This window comes from Heteronotia binoei, chromosome 5, assembly GCF_032191835.1.
Source record: "Heteronotia binoei isolate CCM8104 ecotype False Entrance Well chromosome 5, APGP_CSIRO_Hbin_v1, whole genome shotgun sequence".
In the NCBI taxonomy this organism is placed as follows: domain Eukaryota; kingdom Metazoa; phylum Chordata; class Lepidosauria; order Squamata; family Gekkonidae; genus Heteronotia; species Heteronotia binoei.
In genome coordinates this window covers 31,585,741-31,599,697 of record NC_083227.1, presented here as the reverse complement: position 1 = coordinate 31,599,697, position 13,957 = coordinate 31,585,741, and the positions used below count along the sequence as shown (strand labels likewise).

Here is a 13,957-nt window from a genome sequence, read left to right as displayed (position 1 = left end):
GGTCTTCGTAGCTGGTTTACGGTGACCTTTTCTGGCGTCTTCAAGGCAAGAGACATTCAGAGGTGGTTTTGTCATTGGCTGCCTTTGCATCAGGACCTTGGTATTCCTTGGTGGCCTCCCATCCAAGCACTGACCAGGGCTGACCCTGCTTAGCCTAGCCTAGGTCAGGTAGTTGATAGCTAGCACCTTGAATGCACCTTGTTCATGTTGTGCTCTTTTTTTCCGATTGCATTGTTCATGGATTGTCTTAGCAAGAAAGAAATAATTCATAACTTAAAGATCTCCACTGCACCTCAGAACATCTAGTCTCCAACATTTGTCTCCAAAGCAGGAAAGAATTAGCAGCATTTCCCATCTTCAGAAAACTTCAAAACACCTTCCTTCCTTTTTTCAAACATCTGACATTCATGTCTTGTGGCTTTAAAACATCTGATGTTTATTCTCTGTGACTCTTGTGTTAAGCAAGTTTGGCCACCCCTGGATTGCCTCAAACAAGGAAGCCATAGCCCTTGGTCTGCAAGACCTGAGAAGGCTGTTTAACCACAGGACATTCTGGAGAATGTTAATTCATGGGGTCACCATAAGTCAGAGGCCTTTTGATGACACTTCTCTCACTCTCTCTCACTCATGCTCACACATGGGAATAGGTAGTCCTTCAGATATCCTGGTTGCATACAATTTGAGGCTTTAATGATAAGAGAGAGTCAGTTTGGTGTTGTGGTTAAGAGTGGCAGTCCAGGGTACTCTAATCTGGAGAACTGGGTTTGAATCCTTCCTTCTCCACATCCAGCTGCTGGGTGACCTTGGGCAGTCAGTTCTCTGAGTTTTCTCAAGAGCAGTTCTTTCAGAGTTCTCTCTGCCCCACCTACCTCAAAGGGAGTCTGTTGTGGGGAGTGGAAGGGAAGGAGGTTGTAAGCTGCTCTGAGACTCCAAGTGAAGGGTGGAGTATAAATCCAATAATATCTTCTTCCCCCTCCTCCTCCTCCTCCTTCATGAGCTCATTGAAATGTGCCCACAAATGCCTGCAAGGGAATACATTTGCCAGCGTTAGAAGAAGATCCCTGATTTGTGTTTTATCTGTAATTGAGATTCCTGAACTGTCTTCAGGGACAGTTCCATAAGAGCAATTCAGCCTAGATGGAAATAAACAGGAGTACAGGATACAGTGCTTGCTTTCAAATGTAAATGCCACTGGATGAGAAACTGCATTTGTGTGTGGAAAAAAAGCTAACAAAACATAACTTTCAGAAAAGGCCAGTTTGCCCTTCTCATCATAGCATCTTGACTGGGAGGGTTCCCTGACTCATGGCTGCTGGGGATGAGGGAATGCTCACTTTGGCCAGCCAACCAACATATGCTTTTCCCCTGTTTCCTTGGTACAAATTGTATTGTTTCCAAGGGCATATCTGCTTTTATTGTGCATATTAAAATTACACACATGAGCCTGTTGGGCACATATTATTTAGTACATTCTCTGTAAATGTTCAAGTGTCACGAAGTAATGTTTACCTCAGTTATGGAAAGCAGATATGACTCCAACATTAAATCTTTGGTATAACAAAATTTGGAATTTGTACATTATGGCTACATTAAATGATACGACAAAACCAATGAAAAATCCTGATATTCAATCTGATTTCATGACAATATGGTTTCCAATTCTAGAATTCGTACAAAAACTCGCTGAGATCCCAAATGTTATAGAAGCTTTGCATTTATTGTAAATATATGTCAGTAGCAGCATATTATATAAATTAACAGTATAAACACAATAGTATACATTCCTTTAATAAGCTGTAATGTAATTGTTGAATAAAATAGATAATAGTGAAATGTTATTTCAATTTTTATTCCAAAACAATAAAATTTCATTTAAAAAAAAAGTAATGTTTACCTCAGTTCAGACACTGTTTCATATTTCCTGTGAGGAATTCATCTTCCTTGAACAAGAAGCCCAAACAGTGCTTTCTGCTGTCAGGAATCTCTGTTTGGATGAAGGGAAAAAATGAATCCTCAGAACTTTTTTAAAAAGCTGTCAGGCTATTATTTTAGGGGAAGAGCTTACCAATGTGATTCTTTTTCATCCACTCATCTCTTGTTTTGAACTGATTGATCGAGATGGATAGCCGTGTTTGTCTGTAGCAATCGAAAATAGCAAGAGTTCAGTAGCACCTTGAAGGCTAACAAAACTTGTGGCAGGATATGTGCTCCTATCATGCCACAAATTTTGTTAGTCTTTAAGGTGCTACTGGAATCGTGCTCTTTTTTAACTGGACCCTGATAACATGCAGGGCTTTTTTTTTAAAGCAGGAACTCCTTTGCATATTAAGTCACACACCCCTGATGAAGCCAATCCTCCAAGAGCTTACAGGGCTCTTAGTATAGGGCCTACTGTAAGTTCCAAGAGGATTGGCTACATCAGGAGTATGTGGCTTAATATGCAAAGCAGTTCCTGTTACAAAACCAAAACAAAACCCTGAAACATGCTTTGCCTTCTGCCTCCTTCACTCTCTGCCTTTTTCCCCTTGTCCTAATTTTCCACTTGCTTTTTGATCTGTGCTGTAGCCATCTGCATTATTGGATATTGTACTGTCCTTGCATGTTTGATAGCAATCATCTGCAAATGGCTTTTCCTGTGTGGGTAAGGCAATCTGGCTGCAAATTATTACAACAGTGCGACAATAGCACAATGCCCAACTATGTGTGCAGGCAGCACACTCTGCTGAACTGCTTTTAAAAATCATTTGTAATGATTTTAGTGCAATGGAAGTTGGTTAATATTTAGTTTTGGGTTATCTTAATGTATACAAACTACCTTCAAGAGCAGGGGTGTCGAACTTATTTGTTACGAAGGCCGAATCTGACATAAATGAGACCTTGTCGGACTGAGCCATGTTGCCCTATATGTGTACCTATTTAAGTTTAGATAGCAGAGATACAAACTTTATAAAGGATACAGACAAACACAATTAAAGATTTTTTTTAAAAAAAATTAAAACATGCTTAAAACATTAGTACTCTTTGGTCTTAAAGGTGCTTTCTTTGTATTTCTTCCATGGGATCCAGGGAACTGGGCAAAGGAAGCTCTGGCTCTTTCCTGTCTTCCCCAGGGGACCAGGAAGGGGAGGAGCCTCAGCCAATAGAAGGAAGAGAGGCATGGCTCAGTAGCTCTGCTGTGCGATTGAGAGAACCTGGCAAAGCAAGCTCTTCCTCCCCAAGGGAGGAGCCTCAGCCATTGGAGAAAACAGATGTTTTGATCTTTATCTCCTGTGTGATTGAGCAAGCCTTGAAAAGCAAGCTGTTACACAAAAGGAAGCAGGAGAGAGGAAGAAGAAAACAGATGACAGCCAGTTGCTCAGGGGCCTGATAGGAATCCTCCAGGGGTCTGATTCGGCCCCTGGGCCAAATGTTTGACACCTCTGTTCAAGAGCATTGCACAGCAAGTAGCACCAATTTCCAGGTGGGGCCTGGCAGTTGCCTGGATTTACACATGAGCTGTGGACAATGCTCATCCGTTTCCCTGGGGCAGAAGGCAGACTCTTTGGTGTCATGCTCCTGATGAGCTCCCTCTTTTTGCCACAAGGCCCCCCCTCCCAATGCACCACTCCCAAATCTCCCCAGGAATTCTCTAAAACAGAACTGGCAACTCTATAGCTGCAAGTATGGGGTATTCGTGTTTTCTTAAATACACAGAGGTCATTCTTTGAGCCTTGATTGAAAGGAGCAAGAAGTGTAAAGAGTAGGGATGGGCATGAACCAGTTCAGTTCGTGGCTGAACCACAAGCCATTAGGCCGCTTTGCAAAGTTTGTATGGATTTGGGAGCCATTTAAAATTTAAACCTCTGCTTTTTGCTTCCAGCAAAAAGCAGGGAGCAAGAAAGCAGTGGTTTAAATAGCACAGAGCCACTTAAACCAAGCAGCGGGGAACACTCAGCTGTTTTTTGTGAAGAGCAGTTTGCCCTTTACAAACTGCATCAAGATTTGAGGAAATCTGTAGTGGCTCTCCAGTTCACAAACATCATTTTGCAAACCACAAACCAGACAAAATTCATGATGAATTTTCATTTCCATCCCTAGTTGACAGTATAGCTAGGTTTGGCATAGCAATAAGAACATAAGAGGAGCCAGGAGTCATTTTGTAGAAAAATAGGTGGTGGAGTTCATTAGCATAACTTGTTAGCATATGCCACCCACCCCACCAGCCAAAAGCAACTGATACAAAAAAAGGAGAGCCCCAGGCAAGCGAGGCCTGTGTCAGCTGGCTAGAGATCCAGCCAGCCCAAACAGGCCTCGCTCTCCTTGGCTGCCTCCCCACCAAAGTTAAAAGGCCAGCAAGCCACCTGCCAGCCAAAATCACATAAGAAGTGGAGAAGGGTGGTGTGGGCTTCTCCAGGGGTTAATGAGGGCTGCTGGGGGTGTAGCAAAGCTCCTGGTGACTGGCTGGCTGCCCACTCTCCTAATCCAGGGATTGTTAAGCAGCTGCACCTACTATTCAATGGACGAGGTAGTTGGAGAAGAGGAGGAGGGGGGGCCATCAGAAAGCTGTGCTTCTGTGAGCTCCTGCTGAATTCAAGAACTAAGAAGAGCCCTGCTGGATGTAACCAGTGGACAATCGGATCCAGCACCCTCTTTCACACAGTGGCCAGCCTTTGGACAGCCAACAGGGCATAGATGCTTACGCCTTTCCCCAATATTGCTTCCTAGCTCTGGGATTCAGAGGTTTTTTACCTCTAATGTGGAAGTTCCCTCAGTCAGCATGGCTAGTAGTTACTGATAGACTTATCCTCCATGAATCTGTCTAATCCCCATTTAAAGTTGTCTGTTCCAGTAGCAATCACTACATCCTGTTGCATTGAATTCAACATTTTAATCTAGTGGGGTGGGGGCTGTAAATCGTGACTTGATAAATCCAAAGTTATCCATCTGTGTGTTTTTCCCCACAGCCTCATCACAGACCTGGACATCACCTGTTTCACTTACCACAGCTTTGGCAAGGAATTTCTCAAACGCCTCGGGTTGAGCCCAGACTCTGTCCTGCAGGTGGCGCTGCAGCTGGCATATTACAGGTGAGATGATTTCCTAGGCAGGAGCTCACAAGGCTGGATTTTAGGGGATAAAAGTGGAGCATGAGACCCAAGTTCTTTTAAAAGGAGGGGGGGGGAGACCAATTGTTCTCAAATAATAGTATGGTTCTGTATGGGAGTTGTGTCCTTCAAAGTTCATTCACGTTAATGGGTTGGATCCAGACTAGCTCAGCTGTTTGTACCAGTTTCCCACTCCCTGCTACAAACCCACCCCATGCCATTCCTCAAGGCCCCCTGTCTCCCAGAATCAGCGTTTCATGGAGATCTCTGAGCACAAAGCATGAACATTCCATTCTGTCAGTGGAAGATGTAATGGTCATAGAAGTGTGGAATCATGCTTAGGTATGTTCTAGATCAGTGGCTCCCAACCTTTTTGGCACCAGGGGCCAGTTTTGTGGAAGACGATTTTTCCACGGACCGGTGGTAGTGGTGCTGCTGCTGGGGCTTTTGCTGCCCCAGGCTGCCCCCCGTGCCCCATCCCTGCCTCACATGGGGGTCTTTAATAATAATAATAATAATAATTTTTTATTTGTATCCCGCCCTCCCCGCCAGAGCAGGCTCAGGGCGGCTAACAGGACATGGTATACCATGATCAATTATACAATTCATAAAAATACAGTTAAAATACAGTTTAAAAGTTACATAAAAATTATAAAACCATAATAAATTAAAGGTGCTATATTCAGTAGGATGTCTATCCAGATGGCTAGTTGTCACATTCAGAGTTCCCTATAAGCTCCGAGGCCGATGGGGAGGGGGGAGCTGCGTCCCCTGAAAGGGCACCCCCTCCTCAAGAGTGCCTCCCTCCAACAACGGCTTGCGGAAGCATCCCGGGAGGGAGAGGCCATCCTCCTGGAAGCAGGAGGGGCGTGGGAGGGTCGCAAACGGATCTGTCCATTGTGGAGCGCGGGGGAGGGTCAGGGAGGGAGGCACACAAGGAGGGCAGAGAGTCCATCCTCGCAGGCCTCCCCCTCGCAGAGCCAAGACCAGATGAAGCACCGATCCGCCCTGGATCTTGTAGTCAGCTGCGGTTTTCTCATCGTGCATCTGCTTGCCACTGTAGATCAGCCGCTGCTGCTGGGGAGGGATACCTTCTTTTTCTTCCACCCGCTTCTTTATTCTCTTCACCTTGTCTGGGGGCTATGTCAATCTCGATCTGTTTGCCAGTGAGGGTCTTCACTTTGATCAGCATCGTGATCGCCTCTTCGCCGACTACACACCCACTGGGGCTGTTTCTGCCACCTCCCCGCTAGGTGTCCAGGCAGCAGAAGACCCATCTGCCTCTTCCTCCCATTTAAAGACCCCTGTCAATCAGCTGATTGGGTCCTAGGCGGGCAGAAGGGGCAGTGGGGCTGCTCTATCTCACTTCGAGGCTGCCTCCCTGCCTCAGAGCAAGGCCATGTTGCCTCTTTCATCTGCCTGAGTCCTGGGCAGGTAGAGGCAGTGTGGCACCTCTGCCTCCCTCCGCGGTCCGGTTGCTAGCAGGCCACGGACCAGTACTGGTCCAAGGACTGGTGGTTGGAGACCCCTGTTCTAGATCAGGCCTGCCAACAACTTTCCTGGCACAAGTGTGTTTAGAAAGTAGATGGGTCCCGGTGGGGCTTTTCCCTAGCAAGTCTTTTGATTAACCATTAAAGGCTTGACTGGCTGTGCGGGTTTTTTAAAAGTTGCTTCAGCAACAGCTGCCGCCACAGCACAAGGATCTTCACTGTTACTGTGTGTGTTTATGTGAGAAAATATTTTTAAACCATGTGTTCATTTAAAAGGCCTCCTGTCAAAGAGTTGCTACCTGAAGCGTTGAAGTTTCTGTCAGATTGATGCATAACCTCTCTCCCTGACATTTTGTGGTTGGCTCTGCCTCCAGGGGCAGCCATGTTGTGGTTGCGCCCACCACCCTGTGTTAGAATTCCAGAGGTGCTCACAAACCCAAAAAGGTTGGGGACTTCTGTTCTACATCAGTGGTTCTCAATTGGTAGTACATGTAGGATGCAGGGTTTTCATGACAGTGACTAGGAATTCACTCTCACTCAGTTCCCACGTCCACATACAAATGTGACATGCTGTCTCCTGCTAATTGCTAATCTGAATTGCCACGGATTATCTAGTTGTGGCCTTTTGGCATGCTAGTGGTAACCTTCGGTGTCCTGTTTCTTCTAATCCCATTTCTCTTGCCCACCAGCAAGTGTCTTTGAGAGAGCCAGTTTAGTGTAGTGGTTAAGAGCAGTGGACTCTAATCTGGAAAACAGGGTTTGATTCCTCACTCCTTCACATGCAGATGCTGAGTTACCTTGGGTCAGTCACAGTTCTCTCAGAGCTGTTCTCTCAAGAGCAATTCTCTCGGAGCTCTCTCAGCCCCGCCTACCTCACAGGGTGTCTGTTGTGGGGAGAGAAAGGGAATGAGATTGTAAACTGCTCTGAGACTCCAAGTGACTCCAATTCAACTCTTCTTCCAGCCACCAACCAAGGATTATCTATTGTGCTTTTCCAATTTTCCATGTCTTTTAAAATTTAAGGACAAATGTAATAATGCCTGTAAACACATAAACAGAATGCCTGTAAACACATAAACATCTATCATGGGGACAGTGGGCTTTCAGTTTCTGCCATGGTGGGACCCACATTATTTGACAGAGTGACTGGTGGGATGTAAGATGTGAAAAACTGAGAATCACTGTACTAGACCACATGTGGAAGGGGTGTGTGTACATGTGTGTAGTGGGGCATTAATCTTTGTCTGCCGTGCCTTCCTGTCTTCCTCAGAGCACATGGGGAACTGTGTGCCACTGCTGAGTCAGCCTCACTCCGTCGCTTCCACCGTGGCCGGACAGAGACCATCCGCTCCACTACCTCTGCCGCCCTGGCCTTTGTCCAGGCCATGGCTGATGAGAACTGTCAGGTACTCTACTCCCCCCCCCCCCCCATGATCCCTTGTGCTTTTATCCTAATGAGACATCAAAGCACTGCACATCAAAGAGCTGTGGTAATGATGAGCATTAATAGGGTGTCTTAAGCTCTGCTCACAACCTGAGTTCGATCCCAGCAGAAGCTGGTTCAGGTAGCCGGTCCAAGTAACCGGTCCAAGGTTGACTCAGCCTTCCATCCTTCTGAGGTCGGTAAAATGAGTACCCAGCTTGCTGGGGGGAAAGAGTAGGTGACTGGGGAAGGCAATGGCAAACCACCCCGTAAAAAGTCTGCCATGAAAACGTTGTGAAAGCAACGTCACCCCAGAGTCGGAAACGACTGGTGCTTGCACGGGGGATTACCTTTACCTTTTTAGTCCAAAAACCCCATCAATCCTTGGGACGGCTCTGGAATTCCAGTTTTTTGTAATTCTTCCTTCCTTCTCTTGCCTCCTGAGAGTTGGGCCTGCAGCGACTGTTTGGACATCAGAATTATTGGGAGATTCAGAACTGAGCCATTCTCTTGTCAGAATTTCCCTTCTATGGTGACTTGGTTCTCAGAAGGGATCCTGGGAGATGTAGACCCACTAGCAACTCCAACACAGGCTTCTCTGGAGCCTGTAGGCCTCACTAGGCCTGGGCTCATAACAGTCCTATAAGCCTTCTCATGTAGGTCATTCTCTATTTTGGGGGGATTTCCTCCCCCAATCAGTTTGCCTAGTTCCAAGCTGCCTGAGTGCTCAGTGCCAAGCAAAGGTTTTCTTTTTTCCCCAAGCATTTTCTTTAGTTGCCTGAGGGCAGTTTCCCCCCCTCCCCCCCGCCAATACATTCATTTTTAAGTATTTCTATATTTATATCCTGCGTTCTTCCAGATGGGGACCCAAAGCAGCTTAAAACTTTGTTTGCCCATCCTTGTCCTCTTATCCTCACAATAGTCTTGTTGTGAGGTAAATGAAGCTAAGAGTCAGTAATTGGCCAAGGTCATTCAGTGAACATCCATGGCAGAGAGTGGATACTGAAACCTGAGGTCTCCCAGACCTTGCTTTAGTCCATCAGTTTAACCAGCAACCGTGCTGGCTTTCCTCCATTAGGTTGCACCCATAAACCAGTGAATTATTACACTACTGTGGCACTAGAGCAATTATTTGCAAGTGAATTTTCCTGGTATGAACTAGATAATCTGGCGGTAAATAATTGTTGTTGTGAGATATCCCAATGATGAGTGAATGGAACCAGGGTGGGTTCCTGAATTGTACTGCTGGTGTTAGTTGGTCTGTTATTGCTTTTAATTGTTGTTTTGATTATAGTTGTTTGTAATATCTGGGAAGCTAAGAGGTGTGTTGTAGGTGAATAACTACATACCGCTGTAACATGTTTCCTACTTCTTATCAGGCCTCAGAGAAACTGTCTTTGCTGCAAGAAGCTGTCAAGGCCCACAGCACCCTCACAGAGCAGGTAAGTGCTTCTTGTTATGCAAGCACTCCAGGGTTGGAAGCAAAAACCTGGCATGGTGGAAGGTGTCATCTGGGCTGGTGTAGAAACCAAATGGAAATCTCCTGACTAAGCAGCTTGCCAAAATTAAAAATGGGATGAGGGGGTGGGTTTTCCTTCCAGAGAAATGCAGAACGTTCCATCCTGTTGTTGGGAAGGAATGTCTGCAAGATAAGTAGTTATCAAAGTTTGAGGGTTAGTTGCATAAAAGCAAAGAAAAAATCTGGGCTTAACTGTAGAGCCAGTTGGTGTAGTGGTTAAGTGTGCAGACTCTTATCTGGGAAAAACGGGTTTGATGCCCCACTCCTCCATGTGCACCTGCTGGTGTGATCTTGAGTCAGTCACATGTTCTCGTAGAGCTGTTCCTCTCAAGAGCAGTATCTGTCAGAGCTCTCTTAGTTCCACCTACCTCACAGGCAATGTTCCCTCTAAGTTACGGAGTCTTATGAGCAAAAATTCTACTTTGTGAGCTACTGGTATTAAAGTTGTGAGCTACTGCATAAATTATTATGCTCTGGGGTCATCCTTCCTGAGCTATGACAAAAATATGTGAGCTGGAGGCTAAAAAAACTGTGAGCTAGCTTACGCTAACTCAGAGAGAACACTGCTCACAGGGTGTCTGTTATGGGGAGGGGAAGGGAAAGGGAAAGGAAATTGTAAGCCACTCTGAGACTCCTTTGGGTAGTGTAGGGCAGGGTATAAATCCAATGTCCTCTTCCTCCTCCTCCGTCGTCGTCTTCAAGTAATAGTTAGGCATATTAAAACCCATGGAATATGGAGGTTTTTCCTGGTTGTGAAAAGGAAAACAATAGCGACACCTGATGACAGAGCCAAAGCATTTCATCGACAAGTGCAATGGTGAGGGCAGCCACAGGGAGTTTGTCCCCTGTATTGAGAGGAAAGTCATTTAAAACAGAAGCCATGAGTCTGTGCGCCCAACCTTGGGAGTATGTCAAACCACAGTCACACAAGTCTGTGCACAAGGTCAGCGTTTATTTATGGCTCTATCTGGAATGTGGGGGATTTCTGAAGGGTTGCCTCAGAGGACCTATGAATCCCCATGTGTTTTATCTATCTCAGGCTCTGGATGGTCAAGGCATCGACCGCCATTTGCTGGGGCTGAAGCTGGAGGCCATTGCTGATGGTTTTCGCGTACCAGAACTGTTTATGGACACTTCCTACGCTGTTGCCTCATATTGGAAACTCTCTACAGGACAGGTACCAGCTGCCAGGTGGTCCTTGTTATCCCCATTCATTGGAGAGTTCTTCCCTTGGGTGATGGAATGTGGGAAACCCTATGGCAGTGATGGCAAACCTTTTAGAGACCGAGTGCCCAAACTGCAACCCAAAACCCGCTTATTTATCACAAAGTGCCAACACGGCAATTTAACCTGAATACTGAGGTTTTAGTTTAGAAAAAACAACTCATAGTGAAATTAACAAACTGAAAGAATATTTGGTCAAGATAGCATTTGCTTAGGAAATCAACAAAATAGTAACATGTCAGAATGGGAGAATGATGGTGAGAGTGTCAAGGCAATAAATGGAGGCTGTTCATTGCTCTGTTGCTTGCAGGTCTGGGTTAAACTGAGAACATGCCTTTCCAAGAGATGTTCCTGTCCACCTAATTTACTTTTGAACATGTAACGTACATTATAAACATTCTAGTTTGCCATTAGGAAAAAGAATACATTAAAATATAGTGTGTTTAGTAGGAGCTGGTGGTTAGGGTGGCCAAATCAGATCTGGGAGGTCCTGATTCGTATGCCCACTCTGCCCTGGCAGCTTGCTGGGAAACCTTGGACCAGTAATATACTCTGTTAACCCCCCTCATAGGTTCGTTGTGAGGATAAAAGAGAAGAGGAGAGTGTGTCAGACCACTTCAGTGTCCTTTTGGGGGAGGAAGGCAGGGGATACATGATGTTAGTTAATAAATTAAGTTGATTAAAAGAGTCCACTGATTTATATGGCTAAATCTGAGTCCAGCAGCACCTTAGAGAATAAGAGTCAAAGCTCCTTTTATCTAATCAAGGGAGCTCTAATATTGGAAAGCTTGTGCCCCCTCTTCCAAATCTTGTTGGTCTCTAAAGTGCTCCTGGGCTTGAATCTAGTTGTTCTACTATGGACCAGCACAGCTACCCTTAGAAACTTCAGGGATAGTCTGAATTGTATTAACTAGAAAGTCTGATGTGAGAAAGGAGGGCCAGTTTGGTGCAGAGGTTAAGTGTGTGGACTCTTATCTGGGAGAACCAGGTTTGATTTCCCACTCCTCTTTTTTCTGCTACAATGGCCTTGGGTTAACCATAGTTATCACAGAGCTGTGGGGGAGGAAGATAAAGGAGACTGTGAGCTGCTCTGAGACCCTGAGATTCAGAGTAAAGGGCGGGATGTAAATCCAGTATCTTCTTTCTTTAAACTAAAACTGAAATCCTGTGCATGTGTAGAGAGTAGGTGCCACAGTGCTCACTGTAGATTCCAAGTAACCATGGAGAGCAAGCCCAATGAGGAAAGGCTAAGGGACTTGGAGATATTCAGTCTGGAGAAGAGGAGGTTGAGGGGGGAGACATGATTGCTCTTTTGAAATATTAGAAGGGCTGCCACTTAGAGGAGGGCAGGGAGCTGTTCCTGCTAGCAGCAGAGGAGAGGACTGTAATAGGAAAAACTTTTTAACAGTAAGAGTTGTTCAACAGTGCAATCAACCCCCTCATTGTCAGTCTTTAAGCAGTAGCTGGACAAACACTGGTCAGGGATGCTCTGGAAAACCAGAACAGCAGTGCAACAGTTCAGAAACAGCTTATCAACAATTTGCCTTATGATCCCTGTAGCTTGAAAGCGCTCTGCTCAGATACTGCTATCAGAAGCATCGTATTTGAAAGCAAGGAAGCTTGCAATTCCTCCCTTTCCACTCCTAAACCAGAGGCGATCCCAGCTGCTGTTTCTGCCAGATTAGTGGGATCCAACATTTCCTGTAATAAACCCACATCCCTTCAAAAAAACGTGCTTGATTCAAGGTCCTGATCTCGCATCCCTCCCTTCCTCACACACCCATGCTCTCTTCTTCCCTTCAGCTTGGACCGTGCCACAACAGTTTTGAAATACGAAATGCAACCAGGTCTTGGCCACATGAAAATGTGAAGCTGCCTTATACCCATCTCTCTAGTGCAGGGGTGGCCAAACTGTGGCTCAGGAACCACATGTGGCTCTTTCACACACATTGTGTGGCTCTTGAAGCCCCCACCAGAGAAGGCATTTGTCTCTTTAAACCACTTCTTCAAGCCAAGCAAGCCAGTGGCTTGGAGAACCCATTTAAAGTTCAAGTTGCTTTCTTTCCACCTCTCTCTCTCCCCCTCCCTACCTATTTTCCTTCCTTCCTTCCTCTCAGACATCTGATGTTCATGTCTAGTGGCTCTCACACATCTGACATTTATTCTATGTGGCTCTTATGTTAAGCAAGTTTGGCCGCCCCCTGCCCTAGTGGGTCCCATCTAACCCCCTCCCTAAAACTGCAGGAACACCTGCAAGGAATTTTCCTCTGTGTGTTGTGCTTGGGGGCTGCATTGTGGTTGCACCCCCCACATCAGAATTCCAAAGATGCCCACGAGCTCAAAAAGGTTGGAGTGCTCTGTTGTCTCCCTGAAGGAGGCCCACTTAGGGTTGCCAGGTTTGGGTTGGGAAATACCTGGAGATGTGGGGGAAGGAGCTTGAGTTTGGGGGAGAGGAGGAGCTTCAATGAGCTTCCCATTCCACTTTCATGGGCCCATGGAGACGACTTTTGTGTGGTACAGTCGGGTGGAATTCTAGCAGGAGCTCATTTGCATATTAGGCTGCACACCCCTGATGTAGCCAATCCTCCAAGAGTTTACAAAAAACGTCTTGTAAGCTCTGGGAGGATTGGCTACATCAGGAGTGTGTGGCCTAATATGCAAATGAGCCCCTGCTAGAATTCCACCTCTGGGTACAGTAGCACACTTAGTGGCTTATAGTATTTTAATGTTTTAAAAATGTTATTGCATTGTAAGCCTCTTCAAGATCCACTTGTGGAGAAGCTTACATATTTACTTCCTCTTAGCTTTACAGACCTCTTTTAAGAACATAAGAGAAGCCATGTTGGATCAGGCCAAAGGCCCATCCAGTCCAATACTCTGTGTCACACAGTGGCCAAAAAACCCAGGTGCCATCAGGAGGTCCATCAGTGGGGCTAGGACACTAGAAGCTCTCACACTGTTGCCCATCCCAAGCACCAAGAATACAGAGCATCACTTGCCCCAGACAGAGAGTTCCAACAATACGCTGTGGCTATTAGCCACTGATGGACCTCCATCTCCATATGTTTATCCAGTTTTCTCTTGAAGCTTCTTAAGTAACTGTGACTGAAGTCTTAAGTAACTGTGGCTGAAGTTGTAGGAACACTTACCTGAGAGTCAGCCCCATTGACTACATGGGACTTACTAAGCAGCTCTATTTGGAAGTGTTGCTCTTGGT

At 45.8% G+C, this 13,957-nt stretch overlaps 1 protein-coding gene and 1 pseudogene across 1 annotated transcript in view; one reads left to right on the top strand and one right to left on the bottom strand.

The window, feature by feature from the left end:
• Positions 1–13,957, top strand: part of LOC132572227 (carnitine O-acetyltransferase-like) — a 68,119-nt gene that overhangs the window by 52,774 nt on the left and 1,388 nt on the right. The window contains exons 10-13 of the mRNA XM_060239077.1: positions 4,944–5,066; positions 7,845–7,980; positions 9,377–9,439; positions 10,556–10,693. Of these exons, the coding sequence (XP_060095060.1) occupies positions 4,944–5,066; positions 7,845–7,980; positions 9,377–9,439; positions 10,556–10,693 (460 nt within the window). The remainder of the gene's footprint in view (positions 1–4,943; positions 5,067–7,844; positions 7,981–9,376; positions 9,440–10,555; positions 10,694–13,957) is intronic.
• On the bottom strand, positions 5,814–6,276 carry LOC132570999 (NEDD8-like; annotated as a pseudogene).